This window comes from Rhinatrema bivittatum, chromosome 3 (genome assembly GCF_901001135.1).
Source record: "Rhinatrema bivittatum chromosome 3, aRhiBiv1.1, whole genome shotgun sequence".
NCBI lineage: Eukaryota > Metazoa > Chordata > Amphibia > Gymnophiona > Rhinatrematidae > Rhinatrema > Rhinatrema bivittatum.
The window spans coordinates 254,876,677-254,902,747 of record NC_042617.1 but is presented as its reverse complement, the minus strand read 5'-3'; the positions used below and the strand labels follow the sequence as shown (position 1 = coordinate 254,902,747).

The window sequence follows — 26,071 nt, the reverse complement described above, 5'->3', positions numbered from 1 at the left end:
TCAATGCAGAATTACACTTCCCTGCTTAGGTCCTGTCCCCTCCAATTTGTCCACACACCATGGTTTCAGAGTTTTTTATTCTTTCAAAGTAGCAGTCTGTATTGAGACTTTCAAACTGAAATAGAGAGTATTCCTTGGAAAACTGTAGATTTGAATCTTACGACTTAGTTGCCTTCTCAGTCTAGAGCTGGAGAAGATGTCATAATTCCCTTAAACAGTTTTGTTTCAGCAACCTGATCTGGACCTCTAAGGGTTGAAATATGTGTTATGAATTCTTTTCCTCGCTCTAGCCAGTTGGACTCAGGACCAATGGGTTATGCTCCCCTGCCAGCAGATGGAGACAGAGTCAGACTTCAAAGCTGACGTCACCCTAGATACACCCCTGCAATGACCTCAACCCTTCAGTATTTGTCTGTCCCCAGCAGATAGTGGACATACCTCTCCCTATGGGGATTGCTGTACTTTTTGGAAGGAGAAAGTCTACATTTAAACTGGAGAAAAAAATTGAGCCCCGCTCTCCTGTGGTGATAATTAAAGGTCCCTCCCTCAGTTGAGAATTCCGAGATCCCTCAGAGGTGTGCTTTGGTCTGGTAGCTGGTTCCTGGCGTGGACTTTGCTGCCTAAGCAGCTGAAAGGCAGCTGGTGCAGGAAGACGAGCACGGCGGTGATGGTCAGAGCCCTCTTCTCCCGCAGCCGGAGACTGTCTCTATGCTCAGCCAGTAAGTGCTGAGCCCAGGTAAGTTTAAAAAAAAAAAAAATTAACTTCCTCGATTCAGACATTTGTAGGGGTTTCTGTAAGACTTCCTCCGTCTTCTTGCTCGGCACGCTGTACCAATGTCGTTCCTGATCCCGTTGGGGTAAGGGGAAGTGGGCTTCTGAGCGGGGTTGAACGGCACCCCAGTAGGCTATGCCCCGCTTTAGGCTTGGTCGGCATACTGTGTGGCAGGCCGCAGCAGCGCCATCTTGCGTGTGGGTCTGTGCATGCTGTATTGCGCTCCATAGAACGTTGGTATGCGCAGTGCGTTGGCTTTGCGCACGTGGCGTGCGCATAACATCACACACATACATAAGCACACAACCTACTAAGCGCAGAATACACGTAAAACCGGGTACACAGGCTGTGCGTGCTGCCTTGTCGCATCCCCCCTAGGTGCCCGAAATCTGTGAGCATAAAATTTTAAGCGCAAGCCGACAGAACACACAATTACCGTCGCTATAGCTCCGGCAGCCAACAGACATAAGTGCCTTTCTCTCTGCGTTGCTTGTCATTAGGGTTCCACAGTCTGACTTGGATTCCAACTTATGGCAGCACTGTGAGGAAGCTCAGGCAGAATTGGCTTCCCTGGACTTTGCTAAGCCCAGCTCTTCCCATTCAGAGGATGGATTAAACACAGCCTTAACTGGAGGTATTCTGGATCTGAGTACCCCTGTGCCTGGGTCATCCATGGGAGAGGGAAATTCAGCAGTACCTACCCCAGTATCTCCTGGGCTAGGCATGGACCCGGCTACCTTCTCTTAAGTAGAATTTTTCCAGGGCCTTCAAACTTTTGTATAGGCACAGTCTGCTACCTCACTTGTCCCTGTCTGGACGGAACCTCAGCCGGTAAGCCCTCCCTCTCCCAGTCCTAACAGCAGACCTCGAGGCATGCCTCACCTCACCAAAGGTATCCCTGGCAGGGACCTGGACAGCAAGGATGAAGAGGAGAATACACATTCCTTGGAAAATGGAGAAATTCCCCCTGATTTAGAACCATATTGGACCATGCTACAGTTTTTCCATAGAGACGAATTGCCAGCCCTGGTTTCCCAGATCCTGAGATTGCTGGGAGTTCCTGGGGCAGAGACTGACGGAACCAAAGAAGAATCCCATTCTGATTTCCCTACGGAAAGCCTGCTAAGGAAGTCATCCAGGAGTTGATTGACCTGGATTGGGATGCCCCAGAAGCAAGTCTTAAAGGGGGATGAGCATTAGAAGCTCTATACCCACTGGATCCGGCAATGAGAGAGCGTTTGCATTTCCTTAAAGTGGATGTGCTGGTCTGTGCCATCTCTAAGCAAACAACTATCCCAGTAGAGGAAGGAGCGTCCTTAAAGGATGCACACGATAAATGGATGGAGTCCATCCAAACAGGCCTTGGATGCAGTAGTAATGACCTTACAGATTGCTTCTTCTGCCCTGATAGCTTGTTCGTGCCCACTCCTCTCTCAGAAGGTGGGTGACTTGGGGGCGAATTCCAGAGCAGTTATGGAACCTGCCGCTGCCTTTTTAGCTGACGTGGGCTTGGATCTAGTCCGGCCAGAGGAGTGGCCTCGGTGGTGGTGGCAAGAAGACAGGTATGGCTGTGGAATTGGTCAGCAGATGCAACCTCCAAGGCAAATCTTACAAAGATGCCCTTTAAAGGATCACTCCTTTTCTGAAATGAATTGGAAAAGCTGGCCAGTAAATGGGGCGAATCTCCAGAAGATAAGAGAAAGCAGTTACAATGCCCCTTGCCTATGAGGGGTCGATCCAGGGGCTCCCAACGCTTTCGCCCTTGCAGAAACTCGACATTTCAGAAGTTTCGGCCCTTTGGGAGGTCTCAGTCCTTTCGTAGTTGACAGCCCAAGAGAGGGGCAGGCTCGGGTTCAGGTTCGTCCCGAACCTCCTCAATGAAATTTTGCTGACCCACTCTCGGAACAAGGAGATAGGGGGTCGACTGTCCCTCTTCTACCAGAGGTGGGTTGAGATCACGTTGGACAAATGGATACTGGAGGTCATACGAGAAGGATATGCGCTGGAATTTCACAACACTCCTCAGGATATATTCATGATGTCTCCTTGCCACTCCCAGAACAAGAAGCAGAAAATGGAGGCTACTCTTTTAAGGCTCCTCAGGATGAGGGCTATAATCCCAATACTTGCAGCCCAGGAAAATACGGGACTTTATTCCATCTACTTCATCGTACCCAAGAAGGAAGGTTCCTTTCGCCCCCATCCTGAACCTCAAGAGCGTCAACCAACATATACGAGTGAATCATTTCTGCATGGAAACCCTACACTCTGTGATAATGGCCATACAATCGAGAAAGTTCTTAACCTCTCTGGACCTATCCAAGGCCTATCTACATATTCCAATCCGTCAAATGCAACGTTTCCTATGCTTTGTGGTACTGGGTTGCCATTATCAGTTCCGGGCACTGCACTTTGGCCTAGCCACCACTCCTAGAACATTTTCCAAGATTATGGTGGTCGTGGCCGCAGCATTGAGAAAAGAAGGACTTCTGGTACATCCGTACTTGGACGACTGGTTGATCCGGGCCAAGTCCGTGGAAAAGAGTCTCCGGGTGACCAACAGAGTGACCTCCTTGCTTCAGGAACTCGGTTGGATCATAAACCTGGATAAAAGCAGTTTCAAGCCCTCCCAGTCCTTGGAATAGCTGGGAGTCCGGTTCGACACCAAGTAGTGCAAGGTCTTTTTTCCGACCACACGGATAAGGAAGTTGATGTCCCAAGTGCGTCAGTTGATGAGCACGATATGCCCAACAGTGTGGAGTTATCGCCAAGTTCTTGGTTTGATGGCAGCAACCCTGGAGGCAATACCATGGGCAAGGGCACACATTCGACCTCTTCAGCGCTCATTACTTTCACATCGGAACCCGCAATCTAAAGACTTTTCGATTTACCTCCACTTACCGATGGGAGTATGCTCTCAGCTCCAGTGGAGGCTGCAGGAAGCTCATGTGAACAGGGATGTACCGATATCTTCTCCGAACTGGCTGGTCCTTGCACAGAAGCGAGTCTCTGGGGCTGGGGAACTCACGGTCAGGAACCTGATGGCCCAGGGACGTTGGACCAAGGAAGAAGCTCTCTAGAACATCAACTGCCTGGAAGCCTGGGCGGTCAGATTGGCGTGTCTACAATTCAGCCTCAGACTCCAGGGTCAAGCGGTCCATGTAATGTCAGACACCGCAACGACGGTAGCCTGTATCAACTGCCAGGTTGGAACCAAGAGCCAGCAAGTGTCACAGGAGATCGATCTCCTTATGGAATGAGTGGAAATACATCTACAGATGATCTCAGCCTCCCACATCGCAGGAAAAGACAAAGTAAGAGCAGACTTTCTAAGCAAGAAGATTCTGGATCCAGGAGAGTGCGTTGTCGGCCAAAGCCTTTCAGCTGATAGTAGATTGCTGGGGTCTCCCGTCCATCGACCTGCTGGCCGCATCTCACAATGCGAAGGTTCCCCGATTCTTCAGTCGCAGAAGTGATCAGTGGTCAGGGTCATTCACAGATTAGTCCTACTAGTAGCTCCAGATTGGTCCAGGTGTCTGTGGTATGCGGGCATGTGAAGATTCCTGGTGGAGAAACACCCCCCCCCCCCCCCCCCCCCCCACTATGCTTCCCACTGCACAGGGGACAGGTCCTTCACGAGGATCCAACTCAATTCTGGCTTATGGTCTGGCCCTTGAGAGAGCTCACCTGATGAAGCAAGGATATTCTGCGGCAGTAAATTGCCACCTTTCTCCATGTGAAGTTCTCTACGTCCCTAGTGTATGCGTGGGACTGGAGAGTATTTGAGGCCTGGTGTGAGGAACGCGGTGTCCCCCCCACGGGCGCTCAAAATCCCCCTAATTCTGGAATTTTTGCAGGATGGCTTGAATAAAGCTTTGTCCCTTAACTCCTTGAAGGTCCAGGTAGCGGTTCTCTCCTGTTTCAGGGGCAAGGTGAACAGAACTTGCCTATCTGCTCATCCAGACATGGCCTGTTTTTTCTGAACAGAGTGAAGCACCTCCAGCCAATCCTACAGTGGCCCGTTCCCTTGTGGAATCTTAATCTAATATTAACATTTTTGACAGGGCCCTCCTTTTGGCTGCTGCGCAGTCTTTCCTTGTATTTTTTTAACCTTGAAAACTGTGTTTCTAGTGGCTATGTGCTCAGCACGTCGCATCTCTGAACCACAGGCATTGTCATGTCAGGAACCGTTCCTCCGAATGACTCTAGGAGCGTTACAGCTTTGTACCATTCCATCCTTCTTGCCCAAGGTAGTCTCGGAGTTTCATTTCATTTCATTTCATTTGAATCAGTCCATTTCAAGGTTCCGGAGTGGTGGCTAGAAGAACAAGGATGCAGAAGAATACCGCCTCCTTCATTTGAATGTCAGTAAACTTTTGATGCGGTATCTGGAATTTTCAGAACTGGTCCGAAAGATGGACCATCTATTTATCCTTCATGGTGGAAGGAAGTGGGACGAACCAGCTTCACAGGCTACCATAGCACACTGGATTAAGGAGATGGTCACGGGAGCCTATGTGGAGTTAGGACAGCCATTACCTTCTCAGGTTAAAGCTCATTCCACTAGGGCTCAGGCAGTCTCATGGGCAGAAGCTAGACTGCTGTTTCCTGTCGATATCTGTCGAGCAGCAACGTGGTCCTCCTTGCACACCTTCTCCAGGTTCTATCGCCTGAAAGTCCTGGCCTGAGAGGTTTCAGCCTTTGCAAGGGCAGTGTTAACCAGACCATTGGAAGCGTCTCGCCCCAATTGGGAGTAGCTTTTGTTCATCCCATTCGTCCTGAGTTCATCTGGCTACACGCTAGGAAAAGGAGAAATTACTTACCTGATAATTTCGTTTTCCTTAGTGTAGACAGATGGACTCAGCATTCTGCCCATGGCTGCCCAAGAACGGTGCCAAAGATTTGCCCCTGGAGTGGATATTGATTCCAAGCGATTACAGGTAAGGTATCATCCAATCCCTAGATTGGATGGTATTCTTACTGGGGTTCAGTGTTTGATTAGTTGAGTACAGTTACCTGTTTTTAATTATATTTTTAATCATGTTTTTTTCAATAGTATGTCCATAGTGTCTTTTGAAGAGAATACTGAAGGGCTGAAGTCACTGTAGGGGTTCATGTAGGGTCACTTCAGCTTTGAAATCTTTCTCTGTCTCCATCTGCTGGTAGGGGAGCTTAATCCATTGTCCTGAGTTCATCTGTCTACACTAAGGAAAACAAAATTATCAGGTAACTAATTTCTCCATTATCTTTAGGACCGAGTACTGTAATTAGGGACCAGTGTCTGTTCAGAATATCATACTCGTAAAATACTACTCCGGAGACCCATAGTAAGTCACATGCTCATTTCTACCTTCCATTTCGTCCTGCTACACCAGTCCAGCCCTGACAAGTAGATTATTCCCCCTACCAAGGACCAACTCCTAGCTCCTGTTGGGGTGTTAGGTTGAGCTTGACCTGGGAGCAGCAGAAAGGAAAAAAAAAAAAAGGCCGCAGTGGAGAAAGTGCCTATTCTGTTTGGCCTGCGTTCAGACGAGCAAGGTACCAGGAACCTTGCCAATGGAAAGATTAGCTCCCTCTTCACTGCCTACTGATTTTTTTTTTTTGGGTAAGAACTCTGGAAGGGCTCTAACATGCAGTCTACCACACGGGCTCCAGAGTTGGCAGCCATTTTGAATTCGCCCGCACGAGCAGGCTTGGATGTCAGCAAGGCAGAGGGGGCGGCCGAAGGGGAGGTCGGTTAGCCTCTTTTGCTGGTTCCCATGGGGAGCCGGGGGGGGGGGGGGGGGGTGGAATAGGATCCCAATGGAAAGTGCTTCTGGACTGCCCCGGGACCCAAGGGAGAATTTTGCTCGAAGGGTTTTTTTTGGAGGTGGTTTTTTTTTGTTTGTTTGTTTGTTTTTTTCATTTTCTACACCAAGCCTTCTGTTCCTTTTCCAGGACTTGGTAGGACCAGGTGCTGGGGACCCTTGCCCCAGATACCAGCCAAGAGGCCACAACCGGCTCTTGAAGCTTCATGGGAGGATCCCAAGAATACTGATAGCTTGGCATCCATGGAAGAAGGGGAGATTCCCCCTGGTCTTCAGAATAATTCCGTGATCAGTCTCTTTCACTGGGACGAGAATAGCTACCTTGAGAATAACTACCTTATTGATCAAGTAGTTTCCTGTCTCTGGTTGGAGGAGTCCAAGCCCCAGGACCCTTCAGTGTGGGTCCCGATCATTAAAGGGAAGCAAAAAACTATGATTGCCTTCCTGCTCCACCCGGAGATGGAAGAAATGATGTTGGCCAAGTGGGAGTCCCTGGAGTCCGGCTTTGGGGGGGGGGGGGGGGCGGGGTTTAACCTCCTGCAACGCCAGTTCCTGCTCCCTCTGTCTTCGATGCAGAAGTTTTTCAAGGTTCCGGAGTGGTGGCTAGAAGAACCACCTCCCTGAGGATTCACTCCATCCTGACTTCTGTCAGTGGAAGTCCACGGGAGTTCTTGAGGCAGTGGACACACACAATGTTTGACCAGTGGGTGTGGGAGATTGGGCACTTAGGTTACGCTCTGGACTGAATTGCCTCTGGTATGTCCCTGTTCCACTCCGGCCAAGCAGTGGTACCGGTGCCCTCCTTTGGGGCGGGGCCACTGTCATTATTCCATATACGTCGTGGTGCCCATTCTGGATCTCAAGGGCATAAACCCAGTTTGCATGTGCTGCATTTTCGTATGGAGATATTGTGGTCCGTACTCACCACAGTTCATCAGGTGGAGTACTTCTATTCATTGGACCTTCATATTCCCATTCAGATTTTGGATCAAACGTATCTACATTTTTGTGTGTTGTAGGAGTACTTCCAGTTTTGAGCATTACTATTCGGTCTGGCAATCACACCACACGTCTTTACCAAGGTGATGGTCATAGTAGCGATGGCCCCTAGACACGAGGGAATCCCCATCCACCAGTAAAAGTACATTACTGTCCCTGGAGTATCTGGGAGCGCGGTTTGACACAGGTGTGGGACGAGAGGATGCGCAAGATTCTCAGTCTGGTCCAGGTGTTTCTGGACTCAACAATACCATTCACCTGGGATTGTCTACAGGTACTCAGTCTGATGGCGGAGACTCTGGATTTAGTGCCATGGGCCAGAGCCCACATGCATCCCTCCAGAAGTCACTTCTTTTTTTTTTTTTTTTAATTTACTCTTTATTAAAGTTTTATAACATTGCTTACAATGAAATAATCAAGAAATTAAAGAAACAATTATTACAAAGAAAAGAATTCTTTCCCATTTGTTCCACATTTGTATTAATACAGTCCACATCTAGAGAAAAGGAGGAGAGCCCTAACCACAGTTGCATCTATTTTCTTTAATGCAGCCTATTAACCTTCATAACAATCCTGCATTACTATGTGCTAGTTTTATCTCAATTAAATTGCACTAGGTGTAGTGGATCAAAAAAGACAAACTTGTTATTATTATACGTGAGTAAACATTTACAGGGATATTTTAGAAAGTAGCTGGCACCTATATCCAGAACTCTTTGCTTGTATTCTAAAAAACGTTTCCTTCGAGCTTGTGTAGCTCTGGAAACATCAGGAAAAATTTGGACTTTCTGTCCACAGAAATTTAAATGCTTATTCTGAAAGTATTTACGGAACACATTTTCTAGAAGTCACTTCTAATGCATTGGTCTCCACAGTCAGAGGATTACGGAGTTTGACTGCCTTTGCATCAGTCAGTGTGTCACTCACTTCGCTGGTGAATGGTTCCCTCAAATTTGTTGAGAGAGTCAGCATAGTCACTCCATCCTGGACTTTGGTCATGACTGACATAGGCCTTTCAGGCTGGGGGACTCATTGCTAGGATCAGGTGGCCCAGGGATTTGGTCTTCGGAGGAGAGCTTATGCTCCATCAACCAGTTGAAAACTAGGGCCATTCGCCTGACTCTTCTTCAGGTCCTTCCACTGATCCAGGGGAGGGCTGTAAGGGTCCTCTCAGATAATGCCACCGGGGTGGTGTATATAAGTCATCAGGGAGGAACCAGGAGTCACAGGGTGTCAACAGAGCTGTTGAGTCGGTTCCCTTGGGCAGAAAGAAATCTCCAGTTACTCTCAGCGGCACACATCATGGGCCAAGACAATGTGCAGGCCGACTTCCTCAGCTGAAATTGGCTAGAACCTGGAGAATGGGAGCTGAGTGCAGATGCTTTCCGCAGCATTTGCCGTCTGTGGGGTTATCCTCAGGTAGACTTGATGGTGATACAAAGAAATGTGAAGGCAGACTGCTTCTTCAGCTGCCGGAGGGAGCAGGGGTCGATGGGAATTGATGCCCTTGTGCAGCTCTGGCAGGAGGGGAGAGCTCCTGTACCCATTTCCTCCATGGACGCTCGTAGGCAGACTCCTATGGCCTACAGAACTGGCAAGCACATGAACTGTTCTGATTGCACTGGACTGGCTGCATAGGCCTTGGTACATTGATCTTCTCCAGTTCCATGTGGACCAGCCCTTATGCCTCCTCAAGACACAGGGTCTCTGGCTCAGGGGTCCATGGTCAAGGAGGATCCAGACCCATTCTGTCTTTTAGCTTGGCTCTTGATCAGAGACATTTCTGTAAGAAAGGGTATATTTCTGTGGTAATCGCTACACTGTTAAGTCCATGAATTGGTCCACTTCCCTGGCTTACATTTGGGTCTGGCATCTGTTTGAGCACTTCTGCAAGGCCAGATCGGTATCTCCCTGGTGGACAAATGTTTCCTGTATCTTGGCTTTTCTTCAAGGCAGTCTGGATAAAGAGTTGACGCTGAATTCCTTAAAGGTGCAGGTGGCATCTATTTCTTGTTACTGGGAGCCCATAGCGAGTAGCTCTATAGCTGCTCATCCTGATGCATCCTGCTTCTTCAAAGGTGTAAAGAGATTGCGGCCACCCTTCCGGCCTATTGTTCCTCTGTGGGACCTTAATCTAGTGCTGAAACCCCCTCATGGGGGGCCCCCTTAGAGGCTTTTATTATTTTTTTAATTCTTTATTTTCATAATTTCCAAAATTCAAGCCATACAATGACATACATAGAATGGTGAACGATCCATAAGAAAAAAATGGAACAATACAGGAAAAAAATATTTAAAGCAAGTTATCGTCCTCATAAGACCTCAATTTTAACAAAATATCAATGAAAAGAAAATTACCAGAAAAATACATTTTCCGCTTTATCTTGGACTTTATCTTAGAAAGTTAAGAAGAATTAAACGGGGGGTGTCTCCCTATTCTGCAATAAACTTTCCAGATGATCTGGATCGAAAAAAATATATTTAACAGTACCTAGTTTAACAACAGAAGTACACAGAAATTGAAGAAGAATTGAAGTGCCTATATCTAACACTAGTTTCTTTTGCAAAAAAATTTTCCTTCTCAGTTGGGTGGTTTTAGCTACATCAGGAAATATAGTAAGTTGTTGGCCAAAAAACTCTTGTCTGAGGCATGAAAAAACATATAATGGTCCAAATTCTATCAGGTTCCAGGGCAAATACCACCAATAAAGTGGCAAAGCCCTCAATATAGACCTGAGAGTCCTGGAGCATGGCTGTTAAATTATCTAATACATTGGGTTGTATAGAAAAATTGCTCAGTGGGATAGCAGGAGGTCTAAAAGAAACATAAAAAGCTTGGTGCTTTAAGTATCTCCACATAAAATTAAGAAACATAAGAACATGCCATACTGGGTCAGACCAAGGATCCATCAAGCCCAGCATCCTGTCTCCAACAGTGGCCAATCCAGGCCATAAGAACCTGGCAAGTTCCCAAAAACTAAGCCTATCCCAGCAGGTAATGGACTTCTCCTCCAAGAACTTATCCAAACCATTTTTAAACCCAGCTACACTAACTGCACTAACCACATCCTCTGGCAACAAATTCCAGAGTTTAATTGTGCATTGAATGAAAAAGAACTTTCTCCAATTAGTTTTAAATGTGCCACATGCTTACTTCATGGAGTGCCCCCTGGTCCTGTTATCCAAATTTCCTAAGGATTTCATTGGGAGAGATAGTATTAGACTTAGGAAAATTAAGAATTCTCAAATTTGTAGTTGTACTTTATGATCTATAAAGATACTTTGTAATCGTACTTTATGATCTATAATCCCTTTTTTACCTAATTTTATTCGCATTGTTCTTTGTTTCACTGTAAAGCTCTTGTAGCTGATTTTTTGTTTAATGTGAACCGATGAGATGTTCCCAACGTTCATCGGTATATAAAACTAATAAATAAATAAATAAATAAATAGATTCGACCTCCTTGAATTATTTTCTAAGGCTTTTAACCTTCATTGATTAAATTCTTGCCCTTTAATCAATGCAGTATTACATTTACTTAATGGTTCACATTGCTTTTCCAAATGAGAAATACGATCCGAATTATACTTAATTGTATCATGCCCCTGAACCTGAGATTGAATTGGACCAACAACAGTAGAAATATTCTCAATTTTAGTTATGAGAGAAATTTACAGTCCCTTGATAGCAGTCCATAGTGTTTCCATGGTAATCTGTGCAGGACTCTCAGGAAGATTAAGAGAAACTCTTGAAGAAAATACCTCTGGGGTATTAGAAGTAAGAGGTAAAGCCTGAGGATCCAATGAAGCAGGTTTCCCCACAACAAGAGATGCTTGTGAAGCACCTATAGGCTGAGACAAGTTCTCCTGTAAATCTGATACAAGCACAGAGTCCAATCTAGGTGGTAGGCGGATATCAGGGCTAAGGGAGGTGGAATTCCCTGACAAAGAAGCGGCAGGACCAGCTATGCCAAGCTGGGATAGTCCGGATGGAGTACTGGTACTCAATGGCTGCAAAAACCCATCAGTGGTCGGTTGGGACACCAAAGGAGGAGGAACAGTGGGGTTGGGGGGGAAAACACAAACAGTCCCCTTCTTCTTCTTCCCCATATGGCCAGACAGATGAATGCAAAAGAAGAAATAACAGAGAGGAGAGAGGAACTTACTTGAGGGAGTCTTCATAGTGGGAAACCACAAGAGATTTCCAAAGAATTCCACAACTGGACAAAGCCACGGCAGCTGTGTGCCACTGTGGGTCCGATTTTAAAGGCCCCTCCCAGCGTAAAGCAGTGATGATATCAGGACACCTTGGGCTCACCAGGAACCATAGCCCCGACAGAGGAAGGTGGAACAGGACTCCCGAGAAACACAGGGCAGCTCTCCCTCACCGACCAAGACCTTCTCCCCTCTCTGGAGTCCCGATCTATGCACCGTGCAGGCCCGATTTTAAAGACTCCTCCCAGCGTCGAGCAGTGATGACAGGACGCCTTGGCCTCACCAGGAGCCGGAGCCCTGATGGAAGAAGGTGGAATGGCACTCCAGGAAAACACAGGGCAACGCTCCCTCGCCAACCGAGACCTCACCTCTTACCTCTTTCCCCTCTCTGGAGTCCCCTAGAGTCTTTTAAACCGAGTTCCTTGAAGAATTTGTCACTGAAGATGGCTTTCCTGGTTATGGTGTGCTCCGTTCGGAGGTTCTCCGAGCTTCAGACCTTATCTTACCGGGATCCCTTTTTGGTGATTTCAGTGGAGGCGGCGGTTTTTTGATCAGTGCTGTCTTTTCTTCCTAAGTGAATTCCACTTTTCATATCAATCAGCTGATTTCACTTCTGTCTTTTTCTAGGGAGGAGAGCGGACCCGAGTACTCAGATATTTGGACATGCGGAGACTTATCTTGAGGTAGTTGGAGGTCACTAATGTCTTCTGTAAGTCGGACTAGTTGTTTATCGTGTTTGGAGGCCAAAGTCAAGGAGAGGTGGTCTCTAAGGCCATGATGGCTCGCTGAATAAAGATGATCAATTTGGCTTACTTACCGAAGGGCAAAAAGCCTCTGGAATTGTATGTGCACACTCCTTCAGGGCTCAGTTGGCATCTTGGGTAGAGGTGCATGTTCTTGCACCGCAGACATTTGCAGCACTTGGTTATCCTTGCATACTTTTGTGAAGCATTATCTGCTGGACGTGATGGCGCAGGAGGATACAGCTTACAGTACGGGGAGTCCTTCAAGTGGCTCTTGCTTCCTCCCACCTAGGTAGATGAAGCTTTGGTACTTCCCATTTGTTGGGGCTGTACTGGTATAGCAGGATGAAATGGAAGGAGAAATTTTCCTTTCCTATTCATTTATTTTCCATTAGTCCAGCTACATTAGTCCAGCACCCACCTGGGAAACGAGTCTGTATTCTTACTGAATGTCCTTATTTTGCATCTGTTTGGGGTCTCTGGCCCTTCTTTTCCTCATCTTTCAGTTTCTTCTTTTGCTTTACAGTAGGTTGCAGGGAATCTTCTTACCAGTTTTCTGGTTGAAATTAGATTTGAGATTATATAGTGATTGTGACCCAAAGCTTTGTCAGAAGGATACTGGATTCTCACTGCTAGTATCACCTCATAAGTAGTGGCTGTGATATCACAGGAGAAATCAGTGTTGTCTTCCTCCATCTTCTGATAGGGGGAAATAAACCACTTGTCAGGGCTGGACTGGTGTATCAGGTCTAATGGAAAAGAAATTAACAGGTTAGGAAAATTTCTTAGTTATACTGTCAGCAGTCTGACTGCTGTCAGTATATGAGTCTGCTTTATAGAATATACCAAATGTGTATGCTATGTATTTTTGGTCAGCAGGAAAGTTTATCAAATGTTCAGAATTTCGTAACACATTCATATCAGAGATGTGTGTATTCCCTTGGCAGGTTTTAAGGAGCAGATTTATGATGTGTACAGATACCTGCCGCCTGCTACCCAGGTGTGTCTGATCAGTGCCACCTTGCCTCATGAGATCCTGGAGATGACCAACAAGTTCATGACGGACCCCATCCGCATCCTGGTGAAACGGTGAGGAGCAGCTCCCTGGCCTCTCCTCAGCAGCCTGCACCCTGGGCCGCTCTAGGGATCCCTGTACATTCTGCTAACAAAGAGGGGGAAGGCACATGTCAGCTGTTGTTTATTAGGTGGAATAAAGCTGCACAGTTTCTCTTTCAATAGCTATACAGAAACAGCAGCTCATAAGTTTTTTGTTTCTCTTAGTAAAATACAGGCGAGGTAACCATTTCCTGATCTCTTTTTACCCCATGTAGGAACTTTACACAGATAGTAAGTAGGAGGGGATGCATCTTATGGTCCTATGGGCTTGCTTTAAAATTTTTATTTTTCAGTTTAATCACTTAGTTTACATGCATAGTTTACAGTTGTTAGTTTACTTGGCAGAAGTTAATGTACAGCCACGTGAGTATACAGCAACAATTTCTCTTGGTGGTGATATGTACAGTCAGCTGTTGTACATGCTTTTTGCTGGATGTTGAGTGGTTTGGTTAAAGTGTGAATGTATTATAGAATTTAAAAAAAAAATCTCAACTTTTAACATACAAAGGTAACTTGCAATGAATGCTTTCCTTATTGGCAAGCAGCTTATGCAGCACTTTGCTGAAGCGCATTGTGGAAGTTTAAAACAGTGTCTGGGCATAGCTGTAAATTTGTTGAGCTGCTCTAGCTACTGCTAGTAGGATAGTTTGTAGTGCTAAGATGTGCCGCTGTTTTTGTAAAGCAGCAGTGAGGATACTTCAGCATCATATCCTTATCTACTTCTGTTGTAGAATGACCTAACAAACACAAGAGAGCAGCAGCCTGGGGCAGGATTTATAAAATATGTTGATATGCTCTTTTTAGTTCTCTCTTGGATTTAGCTTTTGATTAGAGGATTGGGCTGTTTGTTAGTATGATACTAACCAATTAATGTGAAAAACTGCTTTAAGTTAATGTATTGAAATGTTTTGCTTGGCTTTGGTTTTCTGGATACAAGTAGAGAAATCTGATTGGCTAATAACAATCATCTGGGACTCTTAAGTGTAGCCCGAAGGAAATCTGGCCCTGTGCTGATATATAGTTGTGCAGGGATCCTCTTGTTAACTGTGTCCTCTTCCTGTTTCTCCTCTAGTGATGAGTTGACTCTGGAAGGAATCAAACAGTTCTTTGTGGCTGTTGAGAGGGAGGAGTGGAAGTTTGATACCTTGTGCGATCTTTATGACACGTTGACAATCACTCAGGCAGTCATCTTCTGTAACACCAAGAGAAAGGTATGTTGGAAAATATTCTAGCATTTTGCCCTTGTAAACTACAATATAGTAATAGATATAGTGTATCTTTCTGTAGACATAATATTATAATGACTGAAACTAGAGCAAAATATTTTCAACAAATATTGCAAACTGGTGTACTTACTACCAAAATTGAAAAGCTGAAAAAAAATATTCTAACTTTGCTGTATATGTTTTGATAACATGAGTTCTTTTGACACATCCTTGTGATACCCAGCAAAGCTCTGGTTTACACTATGTGCTATCATGTGGTACTTATTTACTCAGATTTGGTCCATGGCAGCGTTTCTAACCCTTGGAAGTAATGAAAGGCCATTTGCGAAGCCCAGCAGGCCCTGGAAACTGGAAACATTCCACCCAGGAGGAGGAGGATGGATCTATACTGGAGCCCGTAGGCACAACCTTGCTCTCTCCAACCTCTCTCTCTTGGGAATCTTCTGCCCTCAGGAACAACGGGAGGAGGAGAAACTGACCGTTGCCTCACCTCCCACTCCATTCCCCTCCAGAGACACCATAGGCCAAGGGGATGTCCTAACATAGACAAAAGCTGTAGTAGTCAGATTGCCAGATCCATTCAACATCCGGCACCAAAAATCATCGAAAGCCTGAAGAGCTGAAAAAAGGGCCAAGAATCCACGGAAACTGGGGCTCTTAGATGGGAGGCATGCATTAATATATGTAACAGTCATTTATGATTTCCGAAGGTTGGATCACCTCTTTGTACTGTGGAGTGATCCAAAGAAGGAGGAAGTAAGGCTTCTAAAAGTACAATGGTGAGGTGGCTGAAGGAAGTGATCGAGTCTACTTACATTTCTAAAGGGCACCCGCTTTCAGGGGGAGGGGGTTTAGGGGCGCATGCAGCGAGTTCTCAGGCGACTTCCTGGGCTGAGTCACAACAGGTGTCTCCGCATGAAATGTGCTGGGAAATTGTTGCACACTTTTGGTAGACATTATCGCTTGGATGTTGGGGCTCCGGCTTCCTTGTGCTGTGCTGAGAGTGTTCTACGAGCGGAACTCTCCAGGTCCCACCCTAGTTAAGGAGAGCTTAGGTACATCCCAGGAATCTGGACTGATCTGGGAACGTACAGGGAAAGGAAAATCAGTTCTTACCTGCTAATTTTCATTTCTGTAATACCACAGATCGGTCCAGTGCCATGCCAGTTTACTGGGTGGGGAGGGGGCGGGAGTTTGCCGCACATAATGTTGCTTATTTTAAATTTAGAAAGCAAATTTTCCATTGTCTTTTTGGGCAACTTCACCACCTTCCAGCTCATTGGAGGGGAGGGAGTTTGCTTAGAGTTTGCTTAGAAATTTCTGGTTGTTGCTGTCATCTTGCCTTGGGTACAGGTCAATACTGAGGGACTGCAGGTGGCACACTGGGTTATGTATAGTGTCAGTGAAACTTTCTCTGTCTCCATATGCTGGCAGGGAGGCCAAACCCAGGAGTCTGAATTGATCTGTTGTACTTCAGGACTGAAAATTAGCAGATGATAACCAATTTTCCTATAACATCTTCTATGGTACGTGAAAATTGGAGAGTTGCCAATGTAACACCAATTTTTAAAAAGGGATCAAAGGGTGTTCCAGGAAACTACAGACCAGTAAGTGTGACATCTGTGCCAGGAAAATGGTAGAAATTATCATAAAGAACAAAATTGCTGAGCATATAGATAGGCATAGTTTAATGGGACAAAGCCAATTTGGATTTAGCCAAGGGAAGTCTTGCTTCACCAATCTGCTACATTTTTTTGAGGACATAATAAACGTGGATACAGATGAGCCATTTGATATAGTGTATCTGGATTTTCAGAAAGCATTTGATAAAGTCCCTCATGAGAGACATTTTAGGAAACTAAAATGTCATGGGATGGGAGGCAATGTCCTATTGTGGATTTCCAACTGGTTAAAAGGTAGAAAAAAGAGGGTAGGGCTAAATGGTAATTCCTGTTCATACCACAGATCAATCCAGACAAGTGGGTTTATTTACTCCTATCAGCAGATGGAGGCAGAGAACAAAACTTTGAGGCACTGCTACATAACAGAGTGTGACGCCTGCAGTCCCTCAGTATTTCTCTGTTCCCGAGGTCTTTAGGTTCCTTTGTGGGTCATCCCTCGGGTAGAGCAGGGTGGGTAGGGGGTTTGGAGATCCCTGGTTTGGCTCAGCCCTCGTCGTCAGGGGGGGGTGGGGGTGGGGGTGAAAACCAGGGGTCCTGGTTCCCTCACCCCCTCTGGGTCTCTGGCACCCTCAGCACTCGGCCTCCTTCAGAAGCAGGGAAGCATTTAAGTTTTTTTCCCTTCCCTGACCCTGTGTGTCTTTATTTTAAGTTTATTGGGGGGGAAAAAAGACAGAGGAGCAGGGCTGAAGCAGTGTGAGCGGCTGGAGTTCTCTGCCGGGATGCGGGGGGGGGGGGGGGGAAATGGGCAGAGGACCCGGTGGCCATTTTGTCTACACGTGCTGGGAGCCAGGCTGCTGTTTCAAAGCCTCAGGACTCCCCTCCCACGCTGTTTCCCGCTGAACAAGACCCTGCTGGTGGCAGAGGAAAGAATCAGGCACAGAGGGACGTGGACCTGGACCCTTCGGATTTTGTCATTCTGCTCCATAAGGTCTATTTGGCCAGGAAGGGAGCAGGGACCAAGAGGCCTATACCCAGGAAGTCCCATGTGGCCAAGAAGCCTAGGCAGGAGGAGTCCGAAGGGATCCTGTAGGGTTTGGGTCTCAAGAGGTCCGCAGTGGAAGAAGACATGACAGATGAGAACGATTATCCGGATCAGATGCAGGGGAGGGTTGGTGGATCCGGGCAGGGACCTTAGCACGTTGATGGATCCGAGGTAGGATTACTGTGTTGGGGGACCCAATGCTGGACCCGAACAAAGTCCTGATCGCGGGATAGTGACAATCCTCTGGTCCACCTGTTCCACAGGGATGTTGGGCCTGCTAATTCCCTAAGTTCTGGAGGTACTAGAGATTACGGTTACTCAGGAAGATTCAGATAATGAGGGGGTAAACCCATTCCTGGAGGGATTATGAGGGCCTCCTAAGGCTTTTCTGTTGCCTAAGATGGTGAATAAGTTGATGGATCGGGAATGGGAATCTCCCGAAGCAGGCTTGAAGGTAGCCAGGGCTATGGCTAAATTATATTCCTTGCCAGATCAGCTAGAGTCGTGAAAGATTCCCAGGGTGGATGCTGCAGTTTTTGCAGTTACCAAAAAGACAACCATCCCGATGGCAGGTGCTGCTGCTTTGAAGGATATCCAGGATTGGAAACTGGAAATCCTCCTTAAGAGGCTGAGGTTTCGGCTCTGAGCCTGTGGTCTGCGGAACTCTGATGCAGAGAGCCTGCTTGTGCTGGGTGCAGAAGGCGCATGATAAGTGATCGGGAATGGCTGTTGAGGCGGCTCAGGCTGCCCGCTTGGAAACGGGGAGTGGCCTATTTGGCGGATGCTCTGTATGACATAATCTGGACTTCCGCCAGAAGTATGGTCTCTGCAGTAGCGGCGAGGAGGCTCCTATGGCTACGAAATTGGTCGGATATGTGGTCTAAAGCCCAGCTGTCTAACCTCCCCTTTAAGGGAAAGCTGCTGTTTGGTGAGGATTTGGAGCAGTTCATGAAGCAATTAGGGGAGTCGAAGGGGAATAAGTTGCCTGAGGACAAGAAAACCCCAAAAGGGTTTTTTTCCTCCATGAGCTTGATTCTGAGAAGCGAGAACGTTTTTGCACTGGCAGGAGCCCTGCGCCGGTGGCGGCACAAAAACAAGGTTTGGGCAGACAGCTGTCCTTTCGAGCTCAACGCAGGCCTCCAAGGGACGGTAGCCCCCAAGGGAGAGGTGGAAGTAAAATTGGTTCACTCCTCTCCAGCGGCTATTGGAGGAAGGCTGTCCCTCTTTTACGAGGAGTGGACTAAGATCATGTTGGACCAGTGGGTCCTAGAGATGGTGAGAGACAGCTATACCTTCGAATTTTCTCATTCGCTCAAGGACACCTTTGTAGTGTCCCGCTGTGTCTCGGGGCAAGCAAGAGGCGGTGCGGGAGATGTTGCAACGATTACAGCTCCTACGTGCCATTGTTCCAGTGCCTCCTCTGAAGAGGGAGCAGGGTCAGTACTCCATGTACTTTGTGGTACCAAAAAAGGAGAGGACCTTTTGGCTCATTCTCAGTCTGCAGAGGGTCAATGCTTCCCGCCCAGTGCCATAGTTTCGGATGGAGACATTGTGTACGGTGATAGCGGCAGTGTGCAAAGGGGGGTTTCTGGTGTCATTGGACTTAACTGAAGCCTATCTCCATATTCACATTTGGGCCAAGCACCGGAGGTTCGTGGTCCTGGGTGAGCATTTCCAGTTTTGGGCCCTGCCTTTTCGTCTAGCGACAGCACCATACATATTCACAAAGGTAATGGTGGTGGTGGCAGTGGTGGCACTCAGGAAGGGAACATATTCTGGTGCACCCATACCTGGATGATTGGCTTGTATGGGCGAAATCGGAAATGGTGTGTTGGTGCTCAGTTCAGCAAGTCATGCAACTCCTGGGTTCGTTAGGCTGGGTGACGAATCTGGCAAAGATTCATTTGAAGCCGGCCCAGTTGTTGGAATATCTAGGGACGTGCTTCAAAACCTGGCATGGGAAGGTGTTTCTGAGCTTGGAAAGGGTAGTCAAACTGCAGAGTCAGGTGCTTTGGCTGCTGTGGCTGTCTGTTCCCACGGTCTGGGATTATTTACAGGTACTGGATTCCATGGCTTCTTTGCTGGAATTAGTTCCTTGGGCCTTTGCTCACATGCATCCTCTGCAGAGGGCTCTGTTGTCCCAGTGGAATCTGCTTTCGGAGGAATTTCAACTTTTTGTCATTGCCGGAGGAGGCCAGGTCCAGTCTCTCGTGGTGGCTCTCGGCACAATTTGGTGAAATGAATGGACTTCGAAGTTCCCGACTGGATGTTGGTGACCACGAATGCCAGTTTCTCGGGCTGGGGTGCGATTTGTCAAGGGAAATTAGCCCAGGGTCAGTGGTTGTCGGAAGAGGCGACCTGGTCCATCAATTGACTGGAAACCAGGGCAACGCGCGAAGGCTTACTGGTGTTTTTCCCTCTCATTCAGGGCAAGTCGGTACGTGAATTCTCAGTCAGTGCAATGACAGTGTCATATATCAACCGTCAGGGAGGAACGAAGAGTCGTCTAGTAGCGCTGGAGAAGCAAGAACTATTTGGATGGAGAAACATCTAGTAAGGATAGCAGCTTCCCACGTGGCCAGAGTGGACAATGTGCAGGCAGCCTTCCACAGCAGACAGTGTCTGTAACTGGGGAAGTGGTAGTTGGTGGAGGCCTTCGCCTTGATTCAGGTCAGGTGGGGCAGACTAGCGGTAGACCTCATGACGACTCCAGGAAATGCGACGATGGATCTGTTTTTAAGTCACAGAAGAGAGTTCGGATCGGAGGGTATCGACGCTCTCGTTCAACCATGGCCAACACACCTGTTGCTGTACATGTTTCCGCCTTGGCCTCTCGTAGGTCAAGTGCTGCGACGCATCGAGCTTCATCCGGGCAGGGTGATTCTGGTGGCACCCGAGTGGCTGCGCTGGCCGGGGTTTGTGGACCTTCTTCGTCTAGCGGTGGATGGTCCCTTTCGCTTGGCTCATCTTTCGGAGGAGTTGTGGCAGAGACCCGTATTTTCAGACTGGATGGCTTCTGTCTAGCGGCTTGGCTTTTGAGAGGCGACGGCTCCACTTGAAAGGTTATTCAGAGCCTGTGATTGTGACTTTGCTTCAGGCAAGGAGGCCTTCCATGTCTTTGCCTCATGTCCGAGTGTGGAGAGTCTTTAAATCCTGGTGTTTACAGAGCAAGGTGAAGCCTTTGAAGATGGACATTACACAGATTCTAGCCTTTTTGATTAAGGTTTTGGCCTATAATTCCCTTCGGGTTCAAGTGTCAGCCTTAGGTTACCTTCGAGGTAGGATTCAATTAAGACCGTTGGCGTCTCATCCAGATGTGGTTTGTTTTCTCAAGGGGGCAAAACATCTGCGTCCTCCAGTTCGGAAGATTAGACCAGCATGGAATCTGAATTTAGTTCTTCGGGTGCTGTCTGGTCCTTCCTGTGAGCCAGTTAGGAGAGCCTCTCTAAAGGACTTAACCGTGAAGGCTGTTTTCCTGATGGCTATTTGTTCAGCTAGAAGGATTTCCAAGCTGCAAGCTTTATCATGTAGGGAGCCTTTCCTGTGTTTTTCGGAGGAGGGTGTTTTTTGACATACGATTCCTTCCTTTTTGCCTAAGGGTGGATTTCTCCTTTCACCTTAACTAGGTGGAGTTACTGGTCTTTCCGAATTTGTCTGCAGATGCTCCTATGGCGAGAGAGCTTCACTTGTTGGATGTATGCAGATTTCCTTTACGATATCTTAAGGTGACAAATGCCTTTCGGAGATCTGATCATCTGTTTGTTCTGTGCAATGGCGCTAAGAAGGGAAAAAGGCTTCCAAGGGCACTATTGTACGATAGCTGAAAGAGACAAAAGCTTCAGCTTACATCTGTAAGGGCCGGTCAGTGCCGGAGGGGTTGAGAGTGCATTCCACTAGGGCGCTGGCGACCTCGTGGATGGAGTGTCAACTGCTTTCTCGCAGGAGATTTGTCGTGCGGCGATGTGGTCTTCTCTTCACACCTTTACCAAACATTACCTCTTGGATGTCAGAGCGCTAGGGGAGGCATCTTTTGGGGAAGGTGAATGCGCATGGGTCTTTCGAGTTCCCACCCAAAATAGAGGGGCTTTGATACATCCCACTTGTCTGGACTGATCCAGGGTATGAACAAGAAAGGAAAATTGGTTCTTACATGCTAATTTTTGTTCCTGAAGTACCTCGGATCAGTCCAGAGACCCGTCCCCATCTTTTGAAAGACTTCCTTGCTTCTGGATGTTGGTGAGCTGATATATGATATATTCAGAGTAATAAGAAGTGTACCTAGTTTGAGATATGCGTTCTGTTTGGTTAAGAGGGCCTAGTTTTCAGGGGGCTTCAACCTTTAAGTCTCTATTCGCCCCAAGTTTATTGGGGGTTGTTAAGGTAGACATCTTGGCTTGGGTACAGGTCAGTACTGAGGGACTGCAGGTGTCACTCTCTGTTATGTAGCAGTGCCTCAAAGTTTTGTTCTCTGCCTCCATCTGCTGTCTGGATTGATCCGTAGTACTTCAGGAACGAAAATTAGCAGGTAAGAACCTATTTTCCCAATGGAGAAATGTGAATAGGGGAATTCCCCAGGGATCTATTCTGGGACCACTGCTTTTTAATATATTTATAAATGACCTGGAAATGGGAACAACAAATAAAGTGATCAAATTTGCCAATGACACATAATTATGCAAAGTTGTTAAATCACAGGAGGATCCTGAGAAATTGCAAGAGCACCTTGCAAAACTGGGAGGCTGAGCATGCTAATGGCAAATTAAATTTAATGTGGACAATTGCAAAGTGATGTGCTTAGGAAAGAATAACCCAAATTATAGCTACACAATGTACGTTTCCACATTAGGAGTCACCATTCAGGAAAAGAATCTAGGCGTCATCATTGATAATATGTTGACATCTGCTCAGTGTGCAATAGCAGCCAATAAAGCAAATAGAATACTAGGGATTATTAGGAAAGGAAAGAAGAATAAAACAGAGAATATCATAATACCTCTGTATCACTCCATGGTGCAACTTCATCTTGAGTATTGTGTGCAGTTCTGGTCACCACATCTCAAAAAAAGATAGAAAAGGTACAGAGAAGGACAGGCAAAATGATAAAGGGGTTGGAACAATTCCCCTATGAGGAAAGGCTAAAGAGGTTAGGACTCTTTAGCTTGGAGAAGAGACGGCTGAGGGGAGATATGATAAAGGTTTTGAATGGAATAGAACGAGTAAATGTTAATCAGTTTACTCTTTCAAAAAGTACAAAGACTAGAGGACACATAATGAAGTTAGTAATAAGAGAAGATATGTTTTTAGTCCATGCATAATTAAGCTCTGGAATTCATTGCCAGATGATGTGGTGAAAGCTATTAGTGTAGCTGCATTTAAAAATGGTTTGGACAAGTTCCTGGAGGAAAACTCTATAAACCATTATTAAGGTTGAGTTGCAGAAATCCACTTCTTATCCCCTGGGATAAGCAGCCTGGAAACTATTTACCACTTAGAATCCTGCCAGATACTTGTGAACTGGATTGGCCACTATTGGAAACAGGATATTGGGCTTGATGGACCCTTGGTCTGCCCCAGTATGGCAAGTCTTATGATTTCATTAGTTCACAATTTTTTTTCCTCATTCCAGTCAATGTGGCAGGCATCGGTTATGGCCAGTGTGGACCTGGGTTAAACATAGAAACATAGAAATGACGGCAGAAGAAGACCAAACGGCCCATCCAGTCTGCCCAGCAAGCTTCGCACTTTTTTTTCTCTCATACTTATCTGTTTCTCTTGGCTCTTAGTAACCTTTTGGTTCTATTTCCCTACCACCCCCACCATTAATGTAGAGAGCAGTGTTGGAACTGCATCTAAGTGAAATATCTAGCTTAATTAGTTAGGGGTAGTAACTGCCGCAATAAGCAAGCTACACCCATGCTTATTTGTTTACCCAGACTATGTAATTCTGTCCTTGTTGATTGTTGTCTGTATATAGATCCACTTTTCTTCATTCCCCCTGCCGTTGAAGCAGAGAGCTATGCTGGATATGCGTGAAGTAGCGGTCTTTCTCCCCTGCCGTTGACTGTTTTTAATCAGTAGGTCATCACATGACCATCAAACTTTAGCAGGATTTTTGCCACTTTGATAAAGGACGACCTTCCTATATTTTCCATGGGTCTCCCAAAGGTAGAAATGGGAAAGTTTTCAGGCATTGTATTTCAAATTCCAGTGACAAAACAAGGAAAAGAGTATTTCTGGCACTAAAGTGTTCGGAATTATTTTTCTCGTTCTCATCTTTTAATCCTTTCTGGGTTCTGTTGAAGTGCTTGTGAGTGTTTTCATGAAGTATCTGATAAGAGGAGTCAGGAGTGCAGTAGTCAAAACTTTCCAGAAACGCAGAAGTGATGTTTAAGGTAGTTTAACTCTGAAGGGTTGTCATGTTTGTCAGTCGCATCTTCATGACAAGGTATAAGCGACCCCCCCCCCGACTAATCGTGACAATATCAATGTATGCTAAAGTAAATATATGAGCACCTGGCAGGAAACTGTCACCTTGAAAATCTGTTCTCTTCCTCAATAAACAGTGCTCATGTTTCTACAATGAGCTTCTGCTTGCTGAAGAGGAGGTGTTCTACTATCAGGTGCTTAGCATGTTGCAGAAATACGTCAGCATAATCGTTGTATTAGTGGCAGTGTGGAGCCACTCCTGCTAGTGCCCTGATCACAGAGATCTGCTGAAAAGGTTTAAAATGTTTGCCTCTTAAGCAGAACTTCGGTGACAAATCAGGTATCTGGTAATATAAAGCCTAATCAGCTCCACCTGCTCTTCAGTTAGCAATGTGGTTGCTTGTGGAAATGTCATCATGGTTCAAGTTTGTGAACAGATAATAATGATGGCTGTCTTGAAGGTAAGCGGGCTTGTTACCAGTCTACCATAACTTAGACTGACTTTCCTTTTTGAGCCAATTCCAATTTTTTTTATTGTACTACAGTAGAAGGTAAAAGCAGAGAAGTGGCAATATTCTAATATGCAGAGCCTATAGGAACTTTCCATTTTCACACTAAAATGCAATATTAAAAACTCTAGAGGTGGAAGTTGCCCTTTGGCTTGTACATGATATTACTTTGTAATTACTTTGTACAAATGTCCATAGGTTGACTGGCTAACGGAAAAAATGAGAGAAGCCAATTTCACAGTTTCATCAATGCATGGTGACATGCCACAGAAGGAGAGGGAATCCATCATGAAAGAATTCCGATCTGGAGCAAGGCAAGTATTACTGAATGTCCTCTGTGCTGCGTGACATGCTGTCCCAGAGGAGTCGTGGGAAGCATAACTGACACACTGGATAGTTCACTTCATACCTTTCATTGTATATTTTACTGCATTCAAGATTGGGTCTTGTGAGAGTACCCTAATATCTTGGGGAGCGAGGTGCACAATTTGTTGTTACAAAGCTCACTCTCCCCAGCTGTCTACTGTTTACTGTATGCAGTTCAAAACAACAGAGTAGGTATGAGACTGGTAATACATGATCACTTGTGACTCCATTTCTCAGCTGTTTTGTAGTGTTTTCTATGACTTGTTTCAAAGGATGAGGAAGAAGGCTTAATTGTATCAACGTTAATAAAGCTGCAGGTACACGTAGCATTCGTCTAAGAATTTGTTAACTAACTGAGCCCTTGGAAGACCATTATATTTAACTCCCTCAGTTAGTTAAGTTGCCAGAGCACTGATTTAAATCTGATGTGGTGCCTGTTTACTTAAAAGGTTTGAAATCAGTGTTCATTAACTAGAAACTTAGGTTCCATTCTGAGAGAGATACTAGAGGCTATTAAGGAAGAATGGTGAAGCACTTCGGAGGTTAGAGAATTGGCAATACATTCTGGAGCAGTTGAGCCTGTCTGCCAGCCTGTTGAGTTCCATTATCAAGAAATTTGTTTACATTGTTATAAACAAGTGAGAGAGAGTACTGCATGTAAGGCTGTTGGCCAAAATGAACACAATAGTGATTGGGGACTCCAGCTGGGTTTAGTCAAACATTGGCTAGAAGATAGGTATCACCGCCTAGGGTGGCTGGACACCCTTGCACTGGCCCTAGGGATTAGAATGTTGTCTGATCATAGTAAATGGTCCTGGTTAGACCACAGCTGGAACAGAGGGTCGAGAGGAAGCTGGGTGACTTTTTGGAAGACACAAATCAATGGGTGCGATGAGCTGCTTTTGTTACAGGAGCTGATGAAGGCATTTTCTTCTACTGAACTAAACTTGGCTGTGATGAACAGTGGTATGTTTTAGAGATGTGAATCGGAACCAGAATCGGGTCGGATTTCAGTTCCGATTCACATCTCTAGTATGTTTGCCTTTTCCTGGATCACCGGTTGAAAGATGGCAAAAAGGCAGTTGAAAACGAAGGACTTTTGGTCCCCATTAACCGCAACAGACTATGTTACTATGGTATTAGAACTGTGAATGCCACAAAAGCAGACTGGAATGAAATTTAGAAAGATCATGAGGATATGTAATCATCTGAGAGAGAATCTAGCAAA

At 46.1% G+C, this 26,071-nt stretch overlaps 1 protein-coding gene across 1 annotated transcript in view; it reads left to right on the top strand.

The window, feature by feature from the left end:
• Nucleotides 1-26,071, top strand: part of EIF4A3 (eukaryotic translation initiation factor 4A3) — a 119,695-nt gene that overhangs the window by 57,066 nt on the left and 36,558 nt on the right. The window contains exons 7-9 of the mRNA XM_029594489.1: nt 13,484-13,625; nt 14,725-14,863; nt 24,676-24,791. Coding sequence (XP_029450349.1) covers nt 13,484-13,625; nt 14,725-14,863; nt 24,676-24,791 — 397 coding nt within the window. The remainder of the gene's footprint in view (nt 1-13,483; nt 13,626-14,724; nt 14,864-24,675; nt 24,792-26,071) is intronic.